General features: G+C 55.7%; 1 protein-coding gene across 8 annotated transcripts in view; it reads right to left on the reverse strand.

Moving 5' to 3' along the window:
* Positions 1-19021, reverse strand: part of CACNA1E (calcium voltage-gated channel subunit alpha1 E) — a 111556-nt gene that overhangs the window by 76577 nt on the left and 15958 nt on the right. For 7 of the 8 annotated variants that reach the window (XM_032696114.1, XM_032696120.1, XM_032696121.1 and 4 more), the window contains exons 2-4: positions 17681-17947; positions 8905-9010; positions 8326-8465 (exon numbers count right to left, since the gene is read on the reverse strand). In XM_032696114.1, the coding sequence (XP_032552005.1) occupies positions 8326-8465; positions 8905-9010; positions 17681-17947 (513 nt within the window). Of the gene's footprint in view, positions 1-8325; positions 8466-8904; positions 9011-17680; positions 17948-18460; positions 18803-19021 lie in introns of those variants that run through there. The other variant, XM_032696119.1, reaches the window with a different exon arrangement.

Raw genomic sequence — 19021 nt, forward strand, 5'->3', positions numbered from 1 at the left:
CTACTTCCCAGCGCTCTAAATTAGCTGCTAAGAATGGGACTCCTCTGTGGCAAGGTGACATGCTCCTTGTCCTCGCTGGGGGACAAGGGACATCACGAGCTGTTTCAGAAGGAGGTTTGGACAGACCACCAGAGCAAGGCGGTTGCACTCAGACCTGTCTCCTGACCGATGACAAAAGCAGGACCCAGCACAATGAAATAGGTGCCTGCACATCCTTCTGCAGACACAGCCATGGCTCACAATGACAGCGGATGGCATTGGGAGCACACACTGCTGGAGCTGCTCCCAGTAAACCCCTCCATCCCAGAGCCTCCCAAGAGGGACTGAGCAGCCCCGGCACCACCTTTACACCTATTAAAGAAGCTGGAAAAAGCTAATCAAGCTTCCAGGCACACAAGCCTGGCTGCTGGCTGCTTTTCCCAAGCCCTTCCACGGCTCTAGGTAACAGACACAACCTCTCCCCAATAACCAGACTTTGCTGGTACACACAGACACCACCATCCCATTACTGCTAATAATAAATACAACTTTCAGAACACACCTTGCTGCTTCGGACTTCAGCATTGCACCACCTGTCAATTATTATTAACCCTTATTATTAAACCCCTAATAACACCTACTGTTAATTTTTTTTTTAAACTATATCACCCAATTAAGGTTTGTTATATCTCCTGAGGATGCACAGCCCAGAGATGGGATCGGGCTGTGACAGACCTTCATGCTGATACAGGGTGGCAGCTCTGGTATCTGTAGAACAATTCAAACCCTTTTCGATCTCTTACAATATCCACGTCTGATGTGCTAATAATTATTCTTTATTTTTAGGCAAGGACCCAAACTAAAATTACATCTCACCATCCAAGTTATTTGAAAAAAGCTGCCAGATTTAGGCTAAAAAAATCCCAATGATCTCATACTTTTCATCATATGTACTGGAGGAAAAAAAGAAGGGGAGAAAAAAAAAAGTGAAGGCGTTTTTATAGGTCACCCAGGCAAAGGGGTTAGTTTTACTTCTTCGGAGAAAAGGGGGAAGAGAGACTTCAGGTGGAGAAAAGAGCAGAGAGGAGCTTTTGGAAGGATGCAAATGAGAGAGGAGGCAGGATGGGAAATATATGCTAATCCCCCCCAAAGTATAATTGAATAGTGAGCAATCATCGGCAGACAAAAACACGCTTTCAGGGGAGGAAAAAAAAAATAATAATCCGATGGTTTGTGTTTGCAAGCAGGATGATTATTTTATTTTATTTATTTTCGAGGCTCCCGCTGGGGCTGACACACCTGCAGGCTTTGGGGCCGGCTGCCGGCACAGCCACGCTCAGCCCTCGGCGCCGCTCCAGCTCCCGGCAGCTGAGCAGAACGCACGCCCTCGCCTCCAGCAGAAGACCTGCACCTATGGATTTCTTCACTCAGGGGTGCAAGAAAAGGTAAAAAGAAAGAATAGTCGTGTTTTAAACGACTCCCTGGTCTTCGGGACCGCGCAGAATAAACTACGAGTGAAGCTCGATGACCCTGCCTACACAAAGTCATCACTGAACTCAGGCACTCTCCCACAGTACAGCACCCATTGTGCCTCCTCTGCCTGTGCCAGGGGATGTTCACTGCTGGGCTCCCATCCCCATCAGCCCAGCCCAGCCCACCAACAGCCCTCAGGTATAGCACACACAGCTCAGGGCATGCTGAAAAGGGCTTCACACCGGGGACTCCAAGCAAAGGCTGAACACTCAAATGATCAGATTGGCCCTCAATTCATCCCCCCACCCCAAACTGAGTATCCCTCAACCACCACCCTCAGGGACCACTGCTGAGGCACACACAGACAAGCTGTCCCAGCAAAGGGTGTGCAGGGTGGAGCGGGGGATCGGCTGAGGCAGACTAATCTCAGCCCAAAATCTGGGGCAGGGAGGGTGCTGGCTGGCTGGCTGACGTGCAAATTAATATTTATAATTAAATGGAAAGGCCCCTGAAGGCTTGCACTGCCACCTGACTCTACAGGGGAGACTACTTCATAATTAATACACTGGTCAAACAGCTCACAGAAAGTAAGTTACCTGATGAATTTACCCCATTCTTGCCCTGTTCTGAGGGTGAATCAATCCCTCCCCTCTCTGCAGACAGCACCATACATAGCAGGATGTTCTCAACACTCTTGGGTCCAAACCTGGCTCGAGGCAGGGCCAGTGGGATCACGTCATCCACCCTGAGGATGCTCCAGCAGAGTGCAGTGACTCTGCTTTGGGGATGCCAAGGGATGGGGATACCAAGGGACAGGGATACCAGGTCCAAGTCCTGCCCTCAGCACAGTTCAGAGCAACGTCAAAGCCTCCATCACCTCAGCCTGCTCTTTCTGGGTTTTGGGGCCATGACACAAGTGGATTGCCCTGGTGCAAAGCTGCTGTTCCCACTCTTCCCAACAGCTTTGAGGGCCTTGAACTGGACACCAGTAACTCCCTGCAAGGTGTGACGAGGCTGAATGACAAAATCTGCCTTCACCAGCCTTTGATGTGGGGGATGAAATAATTCCTCAAGGCCACCTCTCCCTGGAACAGCCCTCAGGATTTGGTGCATGAGGGAGTATCCTGCTCTGGACCCTGAGAGCTGCCTCCCTCCTGCCTCTGGTCCCTGCACTGCTTCTTGGCAGATATAGGATTTGGCAGGGAGAGATGATGCTGGTAAAACTGCATTTGCACACACAGGATGTGGTGGAAACTTAAAGTCATTGACAGGAGGCAGGAGAGCCCATCCTGCAAGAGAAATATAGTACAGACAAGCGTGTACCACAGCAGGACCTGTCTGAACTCATGCCAAGGGAGGGCCCCAAGATCCCAGGGACATGCACCTGGGTGATCCCACCTCCCCACATGAGGATGTGGGGGAAATAACCCACTGTCCTTTCCCTCAAGCCAGGCTTCTACCCTCCAACTCAACTCCCAGAGCGAGGTCCGTGGCAGCACAAAGAAACAGGGACTTTGCCCAAGGCTTTATCCCCACAGGAAGAACAGGAGGTTCACCTCAGACCAGGATGTCTGGGTGCAGAAGGGGATCACATGGGGTGGAGGGGTGCCTATGAGGGGAGGCAATGCCCTTGGGGACGAGCAGCCACGTGGGAGGGACTGACTCACTCTGCGGCTGCAGGAAACCAACCGCAGGGGAAGAGGAGCCGGGAAGGATGGAGCAAAGCACGTGAGCGGCACGCGGGACGGATCCTGCACTGGGGGAAGGCGGGATGCCTGTCTCCCCCAAAGCCAGAGCCATAGTTGTGCCTGCCCAGGGGGTCCCCCCACTAACCATCTCCAGCATTGTGAAGCCTTTTCCCTCTTCACCCACCCTCTCCCCACTCAGCGAGCCAGGGGAAACGACAGCCCTTTGTACGAGGTGCCGGCGTCAGGCACGTCCCACCGCTGTGGCATATGGCACATGAAACATTCAGAAAGCTGGGAAATCAACTATTCATCCAAATGAAAGACAAAACACCTTACTAATTGTCCTGGAAGGAAAGAGTTGGGAAAGGGGTGGGAGATGGGGCAGGCATCATTCATGACAGGAAACAAAGTAAAGAGAAGAAAAAAAGTCCTGTCTGGTGTGATCAAAGCATTGCTCAGCTTTTGGACCCGGGGTTGTCTCTTTACTACAGGACAACACTCCTTGCAATGGTTGAGGCTCCAGTGGGATAACCACATCGGGATGCTGCACTGGTACTCTGATTTAGTGCTTCTTCTCCAAGCCTCATATCCACTCCCCCAAGCTTCCTTGCCTAGAATTGCACTATATTCCCTTGGTTAGGAAAACACACGTGTGTGCATGCTGGGGGAAGAGCCTGTTCCTAGCCCAGGTGTGGCAAGTTTGTGCTCTCACAAATGCTTGGTGTGTCAGGCACTCTGCTGGGGGCCAGCACCCCAAACCATGAGGGGATGCAGCATATGAATATTCCCAGACAGAGCTGCCACCAGCCCCTGTTCCCTCTCCAGCTCTGGAACTCCAAGATCAAGAAGACCACCCGATCACACAGAACTTCCACGAGGTGCACTAAATACCAGGAGGCAAAGCATCCCTGTCTCGGCCATGGAGGAGGATCAGGAGGAAGTGTGAAAAGGAACTTTACAGGACAGTCATCCCAAAATCCAGGCAGCACCACAAGGAGTAAAAATGCCCTCCTCATCCCTGGGCTCATATTGCAGCCCTGCAGCGTGGCAGGAAGCAACCCCCTCGGAAACGCTCTGCCCTGCTTCACACCAGCCCCAGCAGGAAATCAGGGCACAGGTATGTGCAGGATTTCCCTGGGAGGTCAGAGGGAGGGGCCTGGCTCACGGCTGCCACTTGGCTTTGCAGGGAGAGGACATTGGTCTTCGGGACAGGACTTGGGAGAGCCAAGCTTTCCTCCTCCAGCACAGGCTGGTGCCCATCCGGTTGGCTCCGGGCTTGCTAAGGGCATGGCAAGCACCGCCAGCAATCTTTCAGTCCTGCCTTTCCTTGGCCACGCTCCACCCCACAAAATCCTTTAATGGAAACCACCGTGCCCAAGGGCTTCACAAAAGGCACCCAGGTGTAGCAGCTGTTATTAAACCCTCTGAAAAACCCTGACACCAGCTCTTCCTTTTAGTGACCCCAGTGTATTTATTCTGGTTTTACAGCAGCTGCTTCCCTGGCTCCCGAGCAGCACAACTTCACAAGGGCCCTTTGATTCCCATTTTGCTTTTTTTCCCCATTGTGAGCAGTGTTCCCCCACTCCTTCACCACTCACATGTTATTGTATTACTGCTATAAAAAAAGCCAATGGTGCGATGATGCTCAGGCACTGGAGTGCGTGAAGCACACACCCACCTGGATATTTGCAGAGGGAGTTTAACCCTTCTTGTTCCACGAGCACCTTCAAATATAGTGTAGCACAAAGCAGGCAACTGCAGGGTCCTTGTTCTCTCTTCCTAATGGTACCCAGGGAGCAGAGAGCTAATGCTCCAGTTCCTGATGGCTGAAGCTCCTTCAACCTCATCCTCTCAGGACCACCAATTAAGAGGTCACCAACCTCCCACTGCCCTTTCTGACCCATTTTCTCCTTTTTTGGTCCTGGTCACACTGCATCAAGTAGGTCACAAGTCCAGCTTCAGCCCCTGGCCAGCTCTGGTCCATGCACACAGGTGAGCATCCCCAGTCCCCAGGGGAAACACAGATGTTCCCCACCCTGACTCTGCCTCAGAATGAATAAAGGTATTTTATGCACGCTTTCAGATAAAATTATTTTTAGCTGGGGGAGAACAGGCTGTTTTTTCAGGCAGCAATGAAGATTTGGAAACCACAGGTTATAAACAGAGCAGGTTTACAAATGTGACTATTAGTTCCCCGGTGGAAGCTTTAGCATCAGGGAGCTTTAGGTGGGCGTCGATTTCCACTGAGATGAAAAAACTAGATTTATTGACACAAGAAGCAAACACAGGTTGAACCCTAGTCAGTGCCATCCATTCCTGCAGAGGGTCCCAGGAGGCTGCTCGCAGGAGAAGCCCCTCATTAGGCTAATTTACACCAGGGAGAGCATGCAGAAAATCCCACTTCTCATGGAAATCCTAATGTGGTGTCTGGGACCATGATGCCACCTACACTAAGGACCTCTCCCATCAGATATATGGCAAAAATTAAGTCCAGAAAGGAAGAGTAATATCCTGCATCACACTTGGAGGGACAAGGGCCAGAGAATGTGATGCTGGGTCCCTCTGGTATGGATCCTGGGGTGGTTTCTGCTCACACAGATATCCTCTCTGGTCCATCAGCCTCCCAAATGGGTCAGCACATCCCGAGGCAAGCGCTACCCTACACCTCTGATGCTCACAGCATCCCCTCCGCCACACCACTGCCTCTTGGTAAGCGACAACAACATCCCCAAGAAGTACTTCCCACAAATCTCCGTCCAGACACTCGCATATTCATCAAGTGGAAAGTTTTAGTCCGCAGAGACGATCCCGAACCCGCCGGTCGCCCGCACACGTCCCCCGTGCAGGCTTCACCACCCGCCTTACGCAACCGACACAGAACGAACCGCCAAGTGCAAATCTTCTCCCACAAGCTGTTTGCAAGTCATTTGCCAGCCAAGGATTATTTGCTGCAGAAATTTGCCAATAATTCAGCAGATCAAACAGGCAAGAGTTTCTTGCAAGGGAGGCGCAACCATGGCACCAGGGAACAGCAGCTTTGTCGGCACCACACAGCAAAAGCAAGAGCTGAACAGCACAGAGGAGTCCAATGACCTGGTCCAGCTCATCCCAGTGACCCCATCCTCCCCAAAACCAGTCCAGGACGAAAATCTGTGTGTTGCCTCCTCCACCCATCACAGCACAGATTTTGCCCTGAAAGGTCAGCAGGCACCAGCACTGACAAAATGAAGCCAGCAGGTAACCAGGGGTTCCTTGGGAAGGGTTTCCACTCCACTGGAGGAAACATCAGGACACAAGGCAGGTGATGGTGGTGAAGCAGATGCTGGAGGGCTCTGCCCCAAAACCGGCAGTGCCAGGAGGACCCAGGTACCTCCTGTCAGGGCGGCCGACATGGAGCTCACAGCCCTTCATGGACAATTGATTCCCTGGCACGGGGCCCGGCCCGGCGCGGCACTGAAAGGAGCTGGCGAGGCTTTTGCGAGTAATTGCCGAGCGCTGACTCAGCACCGGCTCGGTTACAGTCAGCTGACCCCGAGCCGCGGGGAGGGCGGGGACGGGTCCATAGCAAACTCCCCCCTCCCAGCCCAGTGCTTCCCCTTGGTCCACGCCCCAAAGGATGCCCGGGCCGGGAGACGGCCAAAGGGCATTTCCCATCCACCCGCCCGCTTCCTGCGCGCTCAGCCCTTCACCGCAGCTGCACGGTGAGGCTGAGAGCCCCTCTTGTTGCTACCAGGGGCGACACGTGTCCCATGCTGTCCCCAGAGGCGTGACCAGCGATTTGAGCAACTTTTCCCAGCCCAGGAGCCACAAAGTCCTTCCCAGGAGTCACTCGGCAGATGCAGGAGAGCAGCAGCTTCCTGTGCGACGGCTGCACTGCCCGCAGGGAGCCGGTTTGCTGCCCCCACCAGAGGCATCACCCCACTACCAGCACACCCTGCCTTCTCAGGTAGACATGGTTCCCACACCCCAGCGAGGCCATCCAGGTCCCGATTGGACAAAGGGAGTCAAAATGTCCCAGACCACGTTCTCCTCAAGATTCCTCTCAATCTGCACCTCTCCACCATGGACAAGCAGCACCCATCACCACATCCCTGGCAGCACCAGGCTCAGCATCCCAATTTCCTCCTCCGAACACCCAAAAGGGAGTCACATCCCATGTGGTGCCACCCCCTTGCAAGCCACGAGACAGGACTGTGCAGCAAACAGCTCTGTAGAGACTCCAGGCATCTCACCTGGCTCCTGTGCCTCAGTTTCCCCCACAACCCTGCCACTGGCTCTGCACCCAGCAAAGCCCACGAAGTGCTTGGAGACCCACACAAACCCTGGTTTGTACACATCAAACCAGCTCCTCTGAACGTGATGTTTCCATCAGCACGCAAAAAGAAATAGGCACAACCCCAGCACCGTTTCCCTGGAGCCCCTTGGTGGCTGCAGGCACCCACCTGCCCTCCACACAGTGAGGGGAGTCACCTCAGGAGGCTTTTGCTCAAGCCATTGCCACTGTCAGCTAACACAAGCCCAAATGCCCCTGCTCATTCCTGTCACCAGCACAGCCCATCACACTGCAAGCAGGACTCAAATCTGGGCCACGTCCCTGGCAGGTGACACCACCAGTGACACACGAGTAGTACCCGTGAAGCTCTGTGTGCTCCCACCCCCAGCATCACTGCTGCATGCTGGCATGCTGAGCAGGCATTACCTGGAAACATGACCCCACCTAGACCTTGTTCCCAAGCCCCCAGCACCAGGCCAACCCTAGAAAGTGCTTCAGAAGGCAAAAGGACAAGAGATTTTCCTTCTCCCCACACAGGGTCTGAACAAAACCTCTCCCAGAACACATCCAGTTGCCTATCAGGCCGTTCTCCTCATCTTCACCTCACCTCGTGCCCAGATGGGTCAGAGATGTCAGGACACCAACTGAGGAAAGCGAGACATGGTGCCCTCAGAGCCAGCCATCCTACCCTGATGGGGACCCTTGTCCCACCCTTAGCTGCCCACACAGCAAATCCAACACAGGAGCCTCCAGCACAAGGAACCGTCCTCCCCTTCCTCCCAACTGGGATGAAGAACCACCACAAACAACAGCAAATCAGGGCTGTGCCCCACATCCTGCAGCTCATGTCCCCACCAGGACGAGCCCCCATGCCCGGCTGCCCAACCAAACCCCCAACCCCACCCCACTCACCCGCTGAGGACCACAATGAAGTCCATGACGTTCCAGCCGTTCCGCAGGTATGAGCCCTTGTGGAAAACGAACCCCAGAGCCACGATCTTAATCCCAGCCTCAAAGCAGAATATCCCAATGAAGTAAGGCTCCGTCTTCTCCTGCCGGAGGGAAGTCAGTGATGCAGTGAGAGGGGGGGACTGAGCAAACACAGCACCAGGCGTTTCACATTGGCCCAACTTATGTCCCATCCCACTTCCCCCAGCCCCATCCTCTCCTTTGGGAGCTTTTCCAGCCCTTCCTCAGCCACATCAACCTTGGGGAAAAAAAGATGGTGGCTATAAGCCACCCAAGGTTGCCCAGTCCTTCCCTACCCCACTTTTTGAGGGGTTTAAGCCTTCCTGAACCCTCTCCATAGAGGAGGAATATGTTGCAGCAGCCCCAGAAAGGCCAGAGGAGCTGGTCTCAGAGGAAACCTCCTGCCCTACCACCCTGAAACCAGAAGCCTGGCAGGATTGAATGTCTCCCCTTAGCTGATGCCTCTGCTCACCCACCAGCCCACCCGATGCAGGGCAGAGAGGGATGGACGCAGGTACTTACTAATCTCCGTGACATGGGTGTCTTGTCATCCTCAGGGAGGTGCTGCTCGAGGGCCAGCACGATGCAGTTGGCAATGATGGTCGCCAGGATCATGTACTCAAAGGGAGTGGAGGGGAGTTAAGGAGCAGAGAAGAGGTGGATGACGTTCCCAACCCGCCAGCCCTCCCTGCATTTCACCTGCTCGTCAGACACCACCACCACTTTCCCCAGCAGAACATGCACACACACAGCCTGGCTTTCACCTCCTGCTGCTCCCAGGCAGGTGGTTGAAGCCCACCTTGGTGTTGTTTGGAAATGGGAGGGGTAACAAGAGAACTGAGAGCCCCCAAGACCTTCCTTGCCTCATCACCTCGCTCCTGAGCTCATGTGTCATTAACCAACAGCCTTTGCTGGGCTGGGAACTTCCTTGGGAGAGAGATGGTGCTTGTGGTGGTAGCCCAGAAGATGGGCACAGGTCTGAAGGGGGACAGCCAGGCTCTGATCAGGTTGGGCTTTGCCTGTAAGAGGGTTTGCCACGGTCCCTGGCAGTGTTAGGGAGGCTCTCCCTGGTATGATACATTGCTGGCCAGGGCTGCTTTCCTTCTGTTTTCATCACAAAGCAACAGGAGATGGGGGTCAGGGCTCAGAGAGGGAAGGTGTCACAGGCTATCAGCAGCCCTGGTCCTAAAGTATCCCCATGAGAGGGACCACCTGCACTGCTTGGGTAGGATGGGGCAACCCTTGCAGGTCCTGGGAATCTGACCTGGATCTGTCCTCCCTGTGCTGGCAAGGTGAACATGCCCTTGCCAAGCACCCTGTGGGCAGCAGGATGAGCCCAGGGGGCACTGGGAGCTGCAGAGCACATGGCTGAGCATTCACAGCTCAAGACACTGATGGCAGCTGAGGCTGAGCTTCAGTTCAGGCAACGTGGAAACTCCCTGTGGAGACATCCCAGCTCAGCCACAGCTCAGCAAGACTCCAAGGGGTAGCAGCACCTTGTCAACAGGGCCTGGTAGGACACTTAAAAGCTTCCTAAATCCTACAGCCATGTCTAGGTCTTACACACCCTTCTCCAGGAGCAACCCTGAGCCTGGACAAGAGGCAGCAGGTGCTGGTTTCTGAGGACCTGAGTGGGAGGGGAAGGAAAGGGCAGGTTGACACCCAGGAAAGCACCCCAAACTCAGCTCCCTCCTGCCTTTTGATTCATGGGATCAAGGCAGGGACAGGGAGCTCCCTCCTCCTGCCTGGCCCAGTGCCGAGCCCTGAAAACAAAGCACTTCCAAGTGACAGGACGGCCATATCTTTCCAACTTCCCATCCATCTTTCCCACATCTTTGCAATAAAAGCCCTGTTGTCCTCAATAACAAAATGTGGAGCGATTCATCAGCAGGCAGCACACCCCTGCTCCACTCCCTCCATGCCAAAAACCCACAGCTCAATTACTGTCACCACTGGCATCAGCAGCCACCCCGGGAGGGGACTGCCACCTTCCCAGAGCTCGTCTCTGTGGAAGGAGGATGTGATCCCACCAGGGATGGATTTGCCTGTAAAGAAATCATCCACGCTCCCACCATCCCAAGCCAGCACAGAGAACAGCCCCCTGGCTGAGCCTTTCCCCACCACACCAGCTTCTCCAGACCCAATACCTTCAGGTTCACAGCTCTCAGACCAGGAGGTGTCCAATGCCCATGACATCAACCCCGGGAAAAGGGGTGATTTTGCCTTTTGCAACATTGCCTTTTGGCCACTAACTACAGTGTAATGCTTTAAACCAGGGGCCCTGAGCCCATGGACAAGAGAAGGTACCCCAGCGCTGGCCACAAGCATGGAAAACAGGGAACCATGAAGTGACCCTGGCAGGAGCAACGCTGCAGCAGCTAGCAAGGTGGGAGCAGGGATGGGCATCAGCAGGTCCCCAGAGAGCTGACCAGGAGGCACAGCCAAGGAGAGCCTGCAGGAGCTGGGAGGTATTTAGCCCAGCAGGAAGAAGAGCCAGGAAAGATTCAGCCAAGGCATTTAAAAGGCCACTCAGTGAAATTAATGGTCGCTAAGTTAGAGGCAAACCCAAAGAGAGATGCTGCAGAGCTCACTGCTGCCGGATCACACCACGCTGCCAGCCAGGCACGAAGCATGAGCAGCTCCCTGTGCCTGGGGAGGGGGAGGCCAAACCCCAAAAGTTTTCCCTCTCAGGCTTAACACAAGTGGGGGTTTCACAGCATGGCTCCTGCGAAAGCCACGTCCCCTCCCTGCCTCCCACCCCGGCCGCACGCTCCAGCCGACGGGCAGACCGCGGCGCTTGGCCCCGAGCCACCAGCCTGTTTGGGATCTTTTTGTATCATTTTCCTGAAAGTCTGCGAGCAATTAGCACCGGCTTAAAAGGAAAACAGCACGTTAGTGGGGCGGCACAGCCAGCTCCCCAGGCACCAGGCACATTTGCCTAGATGAGAAGTGTGGGAACTGCTCGGCGAGTCCGTCTGTCCGCCCCGGCACGGCTAAACCCGCCAAGCATCCTGCACTCCTCCCCACCACAGCCACTGCTCCCATGGGGGAAACACCCAGGTGGGAAAAACCCAACTTCTCCAAAGGCAGCAGTGCCTGGGGGGCTCAGGACCATCTCTAGTGGCTCAGTTCGCCCCTATGTTTCCTTGAGGGCTCCAGCATCTGGTTCAAGTGCACAGAGACAGTGCACACCTACCCCAGCACAGAATCACATCCCTGCTCCACCCTCCAGCAAGCGTATGGCATGTGGGTGAGGAGATATCACAGAATCAAGGAATGTTTGGGGTTGGAAGAATCTTAAAGACCATCTCATTCCAGTCCCCCTGCTGTGGGCAGGGACACCTCTCACTAGACCACATTGCTCAGAGCCCCATCCAACCTGGCTGAGTCTGAAAGGGCAATTGCTTCCCTAAGCACTGACCTAAGCATGAGGTCACTGCCAAAAGTGACTCTCCAAACCCCACTGGCCCACTTTTCTGAGGAGCTGAGCCTGGGTTATCACATCCAGAGCTGTGTGAGAGCTGCAAGACATCAACCCTGTGGAAATCAGCTCCCATAGCTCCAGCTGTGCCAGGTTTTGAGAGGCCAAGGGTAAGAAAAATCTCCCAAGGGACAGCAGGAACACGTGGCTGAACCGAGGGATATTTTATCCCCACACTTCATGTCTGTCAAACAAGCATCCTCCCAGCTCAGGGCTGGAGCCCACCAGACAATGCTCTGTCACTGCTTTGTTTTCTCTCACATTAGGTGTCTAATTACACAACCTTCCAGCCATCCAAAACGCAGAGTAGCCCTAGCCTCCCTCCAAGCCTGGTAACGAAAGCCCATCTCTCTCCAGCCTTCTCCTCCTCCTCCTCCTTCGTCTGGCTTCTCCTGGAAGATCATTAGGGAGCCGATAAAAATAGGTTTTCTTATTGATTTATCTCCTTTACCCAATGCTCTCTCCCCTGAACCGTTGACTTGTTTCCTTAGCAACTCGGCCGATCCCTGTGCACGCCACACCTGCAGCTCCATGCTTCCCATCCAGAGCCTTTGAGGTGGGAACAGTGACCCCAGGCCATATAGGCATCTCCCCGAGCCATGACCCAGACCACCTGGAGCAGGCACCAACCCTAAGCCTGGAGCTGGAGCACCCTGGTGGGTTTGTCAGCGAGATGTTCGGCCACCAGCAGATCCTTTCTTCCAGCTGTGACCTTCCTCTTCACCTTCCTCCCCAGACAGAAGCCCAAACCGGCCTGCCCAGGACATCTGTACTGCTAAGGTAGGGAGTGTTCCTAGCTCCCATCCCCAAAGATAGATTTATGAAGCTGATGGTACATTGATGCAATCTCCACAAGAGGCTGGGTACGAGACAAATCCCTCCCCGGATGCAGGCAAGGGATAGGAGCTATGGAGAGCTCTACTCCATCCCTCCATTTCTCAGTGCCTTCTCCCACTCCTGGGCAGGCAAGTGGGGAAGCAGCAGAAGATCCAGAGGAGTGAGGTCACGGGAGGCCTTGGGGAATCCTACTTCCAAGTGCCAGCAAGAAGAGCAGGAGCAATTTAACCCCTTGATCTGCATCATCCAGCTCAGTTCCAACACCTCGTAGAAACTCATGTCTCCATTTCCCCACCTCTCCCCAGGCTTTCCCAAGGACCTGCTGCTCTGAGGGGCTTTCCCTGCTTCCCAGATGTCAGTAAGAATGAGTTTCAGTTTCTATACACATGAACTTCATCTTCCTGGTCCCAACCCCAGCACTGCTGCCTGTCCCACACAGACATGGTGAGACAGGAAGAAAAACCCATCTCTTCAACAACCCCCTCCCTAGGACCCCAATGACCCTCCTCTCAGCTCCACACCCCAGCAGGAAAGAGAGCACCTCCTCTCCAAGGCTGTTTTCATAGAATCACAGAACGGTTTGGATTGGAAGGGACATTAAAGACCATCTCATTCCAACCCCCTGTTGCGGGCAGGGACATCTTCTACTAGACCAGGTTGCTCAGAGCCCCATCTAACCTGGTCTTGAACACTTCCAGGGATGGGGAGTCCACAACCTCTCTGGGAAAGAGAGGTTTTTTGTTTCCAGGAAAAAACAGAAGTGCCAAGTGGAGCAAAGCCTCTGAGTAGCCCTTATTCAACTCTGGGACTCCCCAGCCCCACCACACTTCCCTGTCTTGTCCCTGAGGACAAAAGGGATCTTCCCCCACCAACAAGACTATCCAGTGCCCTCAAGCAGCCGTAGAGCTGTAACCCCTCACGGCTGTTCCTATCCCTGCATCCCACCACCCATAACTCCCAGCCCATCTGTGCTGTGCTCGGGGTTGACAGAAACCAGACCCCAAATCCTCCCACTACCCTTTAAACACAAGCCAGCTCCTATGTGCCTGTTACACACAGGGTCAGGAGAGCGAGCATAGGCTTGGGGTTGTGCTTGTGTCCCTGCACAGCTGGCAGGGAGCACCCAGCCTGCCTAAATCCCACTGCACAGACAAGCTCACTCTCTGCAGTCACAGACATTGCTGCTTACGACTCCAAAACATGCTGGTTTGGTTTCCATCAGGGGTTAAACAGAAGGCAGTGACAGCCAGGAGTCCAACGGGGCAGAGCTGCCCACACTGCTACTGCTGCTGCTCCTGTAAGGATTCAGGATGTGGGATGCGGGGTCTGCCTGACACGTGCAAACAGCTCCATGGAGAAGCGTCTCCTTCTCCCCCACCTCACCCTGGAAATCAAATCTCTCTCCTCTCCTCCTCCTTTTCTTTTTTTTTTTAAACAAAAAAGAACCACATCATGTGATTTTCCTGCCTTAACATCAGTTTTTTAACTTTGGTTGCCACAGCAACAGGATGCAACTTGGCGTCACCATGACAACAGCTGCCTCTGTTTAAATTCACCATCTGACAGGCAGCCTCGCTCTCCCCGGCTGTCAAAAAGATGGACCTGCCATTACACCTACTCGCCCCTCCCAAAAAAAAAAAAAAAAAAAAAATCTAAAAATCTAAAATCTGATGAATGAAGGGCACAGAAAACAGCCTGGGAGGAAAAAAGAAAAATAAATAAAAAATACGTTCTTGGGGAGCGCAAGGAGTGGAGCTGCACGAGGATGGCACGACATGGCGCAGCTCTTCCCTAGGGAAAGCAAGACCTGCCGGAATCTTGGCTGGGGAAAAGCAAAGGTATAGAAGATGCTTGGCCAGGTGACGCTGCCAGGGTCCCTGAGGGGCACTGCCCACACAGTGTCAGGTCTAAGCGAGACTCATCACGAGCAAAACAATTCAGGCACACACAGGCGTGCTTCCCACGGAACAAAATCCCCATGACTGCTGGATTTGGAACGCACCCTGGGGCCCTGCAGGCACTCGGGCTGCTCTTGGCCAGCCCAACACCAGATTTGGTCCTCCAAGGGGCCGAGATAGGAGAAACCTCTCACCACAGGGAACTAGATCCTGATGGACATCCCTCTTCCCTGCCGAACTCAGGGACAGGTGGAGTGTCCAGGGTGTGCCTGCAGCCAGATGCTGTCCTTGGGGATGCAGCCAGAGCCACACAGTGTCATCTGGCCTTTCTGAGGCGGGAGAGGGATCTTATCCAGGTCAAATGTGATTAGGTGGATGAGGAACGGAGCAGATATGGATGAGCTGCAGCCCATCTCGTGTGCTAACTGAATTGCAGCTTTCCAGGCAGCCAAACAAATGAAATCAGGGCGAAAGGCCTGGCCATCAGCAGGAGGAGAGCAGGCAGGACGAGGCTGTGTTTCTCAAGGAGAAGAGGAGGAGATGTTCCTGCAGCCAAAACAGCAGCTGCCTCACATTCTGGGCAGGACGGGCTAAAAGAGCAGCTCCAGTGGAGGTAACGCACTGGGCTTCCAAGCAAGGAAGTCGGCAAAGACCTGCCTCCCCATGGAGCTGCATCCCAATCCCAGTTGCTCCTGTTTCTCCTCCTTCCCCTCCATGCATCATCCCTATTTACACTGGGAAGCCAAACTGCAGAGGCTGCTGGTTATAATTACACAGTTACCCAGCAGATATCCAGGCCTGAATCACCAGATATTTTTAGCCCTATTACCTAGTCAACTGGAGCTGGATGAAGAAGAGCCTTCACTCCTCCCTGCGCTCCACTCCAGCCCCCCTGGCTGTCCTCAGTGCTGTGCCCACTCCAACCCACAGCACAGGGACTGGCCCATCACCCTCCCAAAGCCCGCATCTCATTGACCATGGCCAAGATCCAACGCTCACCTCCCCAGACTACCCTCATCCAGGAGCAATGCCATGGGCTGCAGGCCAGGCAGCTGAGGTTTTCCTGGCCCTACCAAAAGGCATCGGCTGCCTGTGCCAGGCTACAGCTACAAAGACAGGAACAAATTGCCAGGCCAAGCTAACCAAAACTCATCACTAAGAGGCCTTGCCCGTTCCCAAGCCCTCAAAACTCCAGTGGTGCAGAGGAACTCCAGGGTGGATGAGTTTCGAGGAAAGAGACGGCAGCCAGGTGGAGGACAGGCAGGAACGCTCAGCTCCCGCGCCTAGAGCATGCCCGTTCCCAGCACTCACACGGGAATATGTCACTTACTTCTGGAAAAAAAAATATAAAATGAGCCCATCTCCCTCATGCATTGCAAATTCCAGGAGAGAATAATGCCGGGGAGTTTTTATCGCGTGGTCGTGGAGCTCCAGTCTCTAGGAGACAGCGGCTGCCTGGAGATGAGACATCACGCCGGCACGGGACCCCAGCCCACGCCGGGAGTGCCGGGCCAGCAGCAGCACCCCAGCTCCTTCTCGCTTTAAACGAGAGCCGAAGGGGCGAGGGCCCTCCCACACCCCGCTGAAAAAGCACATGAATAATTTGGCATATTCTGGAAAAGGAGGCAGCCAGCCGGGTCGCTGCCCTGCAGGGCTCCGCGCTGAGCCGCCACGTCCCCGTCCTCGCCACCGCACCAAGGCTCCTGCAGCCACCCACCCGGTGGGCGCTGCCAGGAGGAGCAGATTTAGGGATGCCACAGGGAATTCAGGGCCCCTCTAAACTGGCCCTGCACGCCCAGGTCACGCCTTCAAGCCTGGACACATTGCAGTTCCCCAACCAGGATGAGTTCCTGCTTTGCAGAGGTTTGACCTGACATGTCAGAGCTGCAAAGGGACATTTCCCGGGCGATGCTCAGCAGGGTGGGTGACCTGTCCTGCATCCCTGTGCCTTACCAGAGGCCTTTCCCCGAGGTACCTGTTGCACCAAACCAAGGCACTGTTGCCTGGCACCAGGGAAAGCCCTCCCATGCCCGCTGGAGGAGCCGGTAACTCAACCAACAAGTTGCGGGGAGAGAAAGCGGGAGAGGCGAGAGCTGCATGGAATGACTGCTGCAGAACATGGCACGGGGAGGGTCCTACAGCCAAAGCATGGCCACACTGAAGTTTTCAGGCTCAGACAAAGCCCAGGAGGGGTCTCAGGGGGCAGCAGGGCACTGAGCCCAGGCTGAGGAGGGGCTGAGTGCTGCGGTGCTGGGCACCGGCCAAGGCGCCCGGGGGCACCCAGAGGGAGGGTGGGAGGAGAGAGAAGTGCGTGGGGATGTATGAAAGGATGGAGGAGCCGGGAAATCAGGGGGGATATCTGCACCCGCCACCCAGCCCTACGAGGGGGGGGATCCCTGGGATAAAATCACAGATCCCCGTGCCAGCTTCTCCAAAAGGACCACGGAGCACAGACAGAGGTTGTCAGCATCCTTCCCTCTGCCGCAGGGAGGGGGCAGCCAGTTCCCAGAGCTGCCGTGGGGGGCCAGGGGCTGCAGGGCGAGGATGGCTGTGCCCCTGCCAGGAGTGATCTGCAGCAAAGAGAGCACACACAGGAGCGACAGGGCCGCCACCCAGCAGCAACCGGAGATTCATGGGCTCCCAGGGAGCTGTCCCCAACGGGATGGGTGGCTCCACGTGGGGTGGGGTGACAAAACTCCAGCAAGGCACCAAGGCACACAGGAAAGGCCACGACACCGCCACTACCACCCCTCCCCAGGCACACGCACAGAGCATCCCAAAGCACGCAGGGTTAAACTGGGATCAGAGCACCCCTGCTCATCAGCATGGGGGGGCTAACAAATCCAAGCCTGAGGAGGGGCTGGGGGGCTCCCTGCAGGGAGAAAGAGCTCGGCTCCCATCAGGCACAGAGCAGAGGACAGGAGGGGAAGCAGCAACAGGGCGAGGAGAGCATCCCCGGGGGACGGGGCACCCCTCTCCGCACGCCTTACCTGCTGTTAGTGCCACACGCACGTGTCCTGGGCGGCCACCGAGGCAAATCCAGGGAGCAAGGGGGGGCTCGCAGGGGGAGCAGAAAGGATATGGCCAGTCAATGAGCTTCTTGGCATATTTCCTGACTATGTTCTCTTCCCCAAAGAGGAAGAGCGATCTGTTGACGGTGAAGCAGTTCTGCCGGACGGGGATGGGGTTGTACAGAGCCATAGTCCGGGCTCTCTGCGCTTTGGTTTGCTTGAAGGCTCCCGGGCTCCCTCCTGCAGGGGCAGGAGCTCCTTGCCGGCTCCGGTTCTGGTCGGAGCCCCCATCTCCAGAGCCCAGCCTGCCAGCCACTGCCTCCCCAAAGCGAGCCATCCTGGAAGAAAACACACAGGTGAGCCAAAGCAGGAGCACCGAGGCGGCGGGGGGGGGTGGGAGAGAAGAGGGAGGGGGTTGCAGGGCGCAGTCCCAACCACAGCCCCCTCCTCCTCTCCGGGTGATGCTCAGCTCCGTCTCTCCTCCATCCCTCCAGGAGAGCAGGGACTCGCGTGGAGGAGAGGCGGCAAGGCACGGCACCGGCTCAGTGCCTCCGGCACGGCATGAGGGGCACCCCGCTGCTTCCAGCCCCCCCCCCCCCAGAATGGCCACTCGGGCAGCGAGCCCTCCTTCCTGCTCGCCAGAGGCCGCAGCGGCTCAGTCCCTAAGCACCTTTCACCACGAAGCAAGGGGTTAAACCCAGCCACATCCTTCCCACCGCTCTGCCTGCAAGCCCAAACCAGCCCCTTTTAACCCCCCCGCTTCAAGGCAAGCAGAGATCAGGCAGGGAAAGGGCTGAGATCCAAGTGCTTCCATCCACCCGATCGCAAAGGAAGACAATTCGGTACAGCACCCAGCGCAGCAGCCGAGGCCGGGGGAACAGGTTGCAGCGTGGTCCGGCTCAGTTGGAGCCAAGTGTCCAACTCCTTCCTCCCGACTCCATCTTCAGCATCCTGTGGGAGCCCGACCACCCATCTGCTGGCTCCCCGGGGCAGCGGGCAGGGATGGAGGGCAGAGCCCCCAGGCAGGCACCAGGGATGCTCAGCCCTTCGCAGCCAGGGCAGGAGCGCGTAAGGCGGCGTCGGCTTCCCGCAGGAGCCGGGCTACGAAATTAAAGGCTGCCGCGCCTCTGCAGCTCGGGGACAGCTCGCTTTAATGAAGTCAGTGGCAACACAGGCGCACACAAGCGCACACACACGCACAACACGCCCGGCTCGCTCCCTCGCTCCATCCAGTGCGTTCTTTTGGCAAGCACGGGAGCTGCCGCAAAGGAAAAATCAGAGTCGAGGGGTGGGTCTGAAGGGAACAAAGGCAATGGGGGAGCCCTCACCCTGCCAGAAGCACCCCTCCCGCCCTGGCTGCAGTGGGTTTTCCAGCACATGGGTGCTCCTAGGTGAGTGGCTAAACTGGGGGG

Source organism: Chiroxiphia lanceolata, chromosome 9, assembly GCF_009829145.1.
Source record: "Chiroxiphia lanceolata isolate bChiLan1 chromosome 9, bChiLan1.pri, whole genome shotgun sequence".
NCBI lineage: Eukaryota > Metazoa > Chordata > Aves > Passeriformes > Pipridae > Chiroxiphia > Chiroxiphia lanceolata.